Source organism: Cornus florida, unplaced genomic scaffold (assembly GCF_030987335.1).
Source record: "Cornus florida cultivar Cherokee Brave unplaced genomic scaffold, ASM3098733v1 CherokeeBrave_3.0.0_Hap2_Chr07, whole genome shotgun sequence".
Classification (NCBI taxonomy): domain Eukaryota; kingdom Viridiplantae; phylum Streptophyta; class Magnoliopsida; order Cornales; family Cornaceae; genus Cornus; species Cornus florida.
This window is the reverse complement of record NW_026775577.1, coordinates 11,839,763-11,843,643: the sequence shown is the minus strand read 5'-3', so window position 1 is coordinate 11,843,643 and position 3,881 is coordinate 11,839,763. Positions and strand designations below refer to the sequence as shown.

Here is a 3,881-nt window from a genome sequence, read left to right as displayed (position 1 = left end):
CCCTAGTTGAACGGCACTTGCATCCCTATTTATATTTTGTGTGCTCTTGACGGCTGAAATCCGAACAATTGAAAGGAATAAAACACAGTATTCAATTTCAGTAGCAGTAAAGGTGAAAAGGCTCCCCTGTATGTCGTCCATTGGACCCAGAAGATCACCTCGACTCGCTTAGCTAAAAGAGGTCTCTATCATATCATTCATATATATATATATATATATATATATATATATATATATATATATATATATAATTTCAACAGAAACTTTGTTAATGCATGTGAATTATTTATATATACAAATAATTTTTTATTTTCTTTCCCGCAACTAATTGTAAAATTTGCTAACAAAAAGACTAGTGTCTTTTTGGTGGATTTTTTATTTTACTTTTTAAAATTCTATAATCTTTTGAAATTGATCACATTAATTTGGTTATATATATATATATATTCTTTAAATTGTTTTTGAAGTTGCGGTTTTTCTTCTAATGCTTTTAAAAATTGCAGAAAGCTGTAGTCAGTTGCTCTTTCATATAGAAGAAAGATGACGAGAAGCAGCACACCTTTTCTTCCTGAAGGAATCATATTCGACATCCTGGTTTTCCTTCCTGCTGAGATTCTGCACAATGTGATGAGATGTGTTTGCCGAGGGTGGTACAATGTTATCAACAGCCCTGAATTCATTAGTGCACACCTTCAAAAATCAACTAATGGCTTCCTCATCCAATCCTGGAATCGTCCAAATGTGATTGATTTTGTGGAGATCATAAACGTTTCCGGTGTTCGGATAAGAGAATTAAGATACGAGTTCCGTCATCCTATTTGTGCTAGTTGTGATGGCTTAGTATTGTTCAAGCACGACAGTAATGATTTAATATTTTGTGTTGCAAATCTTATTACCAACCAAATACTGACCCTCCCTCCTTTATCTGAACCTATTAGAAATGATCTTTGTACTTTGGTATATGGTCATTCTATCAAGAGATACAAAGTAGTCTTCCTAGACTATACGAATGTTGATTTAATGTGTGCAAACTTCACTGTGGGTACTGATACCGAATGGAGACCGATTGATACTAAACATATTCCAAATACTAACTGGAATTATTCTTTTTCAGCATTTTCAGCACCATTGTCCGCTGGAGGATATCTTTATTGGACCCCTCGTTTTAGAGAAACTTTTCTTCTAGTTTTGGATGTTGAAGCTGAAATATTGCACCGTCTTCCATTTCCAAAGGTGTTGAATAAAAAAAAGAGTTATTTTATGGTAAGGGAAAGCTTTCTAGTTTTGATGGTTAGAATAGAGAAATTTTTGTGGGAAGTTTTGGTGTTGACAGAATTAAACAAGGGAGAGTGGACAAGGCTTTATAACATTGACTTGACAGGTCAAAGTGGCATGCTTAGTCAACACCAGAATTGGTCTTTAGAATGCTATTTGTTTCCTCTTGCCTGGTTAAAAAATGGAGAGTTGGTGATCTTTCGTATTTCAGATACACCGAGAATTTACGTTCTTTATAACATCAAGACAAAAGAAGTTTCTTCATTCTCAATAAACAAAAATTTCAGATCCTACCATGCTCATGCCAACAGCTTGGTTTCATTGAAGGTATGCTAGTTTTCCTTTTCCCTAGCAAACTAGTCTGCAATTGGGAATTTGCTATCTACACTTCACCCATCGGAGAGTTCTATATTGTTCATCAACATCAGGATAGAAGGGTTAGTCTGCCTATTACGAGTTTGTTTTGTTCGAAAGACTGACAATTTGCTATTCTTGTTGTTTAAGTAGATATTTAATTTTTAGAATAGCATTATATAAATTTTATTACTTTTCATTTATGCTAAATTCCGTACCTGTTATCTTGATGGTTGTGCGAAAATCCCTTTGCAATTCCCTGGACATTTATACTTTGTTCTATGATCTTTTGTGTTCGGCCAGTTTCTATTTGGAATGCTGTAATTTCTTTACCTTTTAAAAATACATCCACACTATAAAATTGAACTCCAACTTTAAGGAATAATTTTGTTATTTCAGTAATTAACGGCAAAAATGGATGTGAATTCTTAAGTTTTACCAACTTTAAGTTTTAGTCTCTGTAGAGGCAAAACAAGATGTATGAGTTTCTGGCCAAGGTAAATAAATAAATAAAAATTTACTTTCATTTCCTTCTTCTACAATAAGAAAATAGCAAGCTAAAATTAAACTTTGGATGGATGGATTTAAGAGAAGAAATGTGTGATAGAAGTAGAGCACGGAGGGTAGGTAGTTGCACCTCATGCACCTGTGTTGAAATGTTTAATGGACCTGTCCACCTTTATTTCGGTGGCTTTGGGGATTTCAAGACTGGTTAGAAGAAGCAAGAAAAAAATGTCTAATGGTTTCATGTCACCAGTTCATGTTAAAAAAGAGTAAACTTCAAGCCTTAAATGCTGATGGATATTGGTCAACTGCACTTTGATTAAAATCTGATGCTATCATTCTAAAATTTTAAGAGTCTAATTTTGAGAAAAAAAATGTCACTCACCAAGACAAACATGTACCTCTGTATTCTCATCTGCAGTTTCTCTCTCCGTCGCAAATAACCGCCTCTTTGTAACATATTGAAGTAGTTTTCCTGCAATATAATCCACATTCCTTCCCTGCACCATACTTTCTCTTCAGTCGAGCAAATCTGGATCACTACATCTCCGTTTCTCTCTCTCTCTCCTCCTCTCCTTTCTTTATCTCTCATCGCTCGAGTTCAACTCATGAAATCAAGTCTGGAGAGTTGGCGGCTTTCACTGTGCTCAGACCTTTGACTGCTTGGTCACATTCTCACGATGAATCTTTCTTTCTTTGTTTAACAATACCTTCTTCATTTCCATGTCCATCGTCAAGAAACTTGTGCCAACCAAGAATTCTGTGTCTGCATACTAATGAAATTACAGCCTATTTACATGGTTCAGCATAGTGTAAGTCCACAGTGAAAATCTTGTAAATAATATATTATACAAAAAAAAAAAAAAAAAAAAAAAAAAAAAAACCCCTCTCTAGCTCCCTATCTAAACTGCGGCTTTCATTGTTCTCTGATGCCATACTTCAAACTCTAAAGACGTATATAATGGATTTTAGAAGAAAGTCCTAAAATTGAGTTCATGACGTGACAAAATTGTTGTGATGTGGGCCAAAATATAATTAAGGCCACAACTTTACATAGGCATTTGTAATGGCAATACTAGATCACTTGTAGAAACTAATACAGGCAACAATTTCATGAAGACCAAAATAGAAAATGTTACTGGCACATCCTTTTCACAGAATCCGCAATTAGGGACTGTTCCTCTACATGCAAGCACGACTTGGGATCCTTTGCAGTGTGCGCCAACGCATCCCAACACATAGACACCTGAATTCTCACATGTGAAGAGTTGAGATCCGTCAAATACCATACAATAAGACCATACCAAGTATAGGATCCCATCTTACAAAGATGTTATATTTTTGTATTTGTCACCTTGAAATTACCTATATTAGTGGGCCTAAGCCAGTGTAGGCCCAGGGGCATGTGTCCCCCTTGGGTTAGTCTCGCCCACAATATATATATATACAAGGGTGGATTCGAGGGTGGGCTTGTTGGGCTCAAGCCCTCTTCAAAAAAAAAAAAAAAAAATGATTCTATTACTATAGTCAATTTTAGCCCAGCGAAAAGAAAAAAATTTATTACTAGTATTAGCCCACCTAAATATTAGTTCATCTTATTAACAATTCTTGGATCCGGCCTTATATATATACTTTTATTTTCTAATCTATATATCTATCTATATATATATATATATATATAAGTTTTTGATTGTTCTAATATGATATGTTTTTGTTCAAAACAGTACTTTTAGATATATATATATATA

General features: G+C 34.4%; 1 protein-coding gene across 1 annotated transcript; it reads left to right on the top strand.

Moving 5' to 3' along the window:
* The first annotated feature begins 540 nt into the window (after positions 1-540).
* LOC132316256 (uncharacterized) lies at positions 541-1,611 on the top strand. The gene has a single exon (XM_059814766.1). It carries the CDS (start codon positions 541-543, stop codon positions 1,609-1,611), a length of 1,071 nt encoding a protein of 356 aa, XP_059670749.1.
* Positions 1,612-3,881: the final 2,270 nt, after the last annotated feature.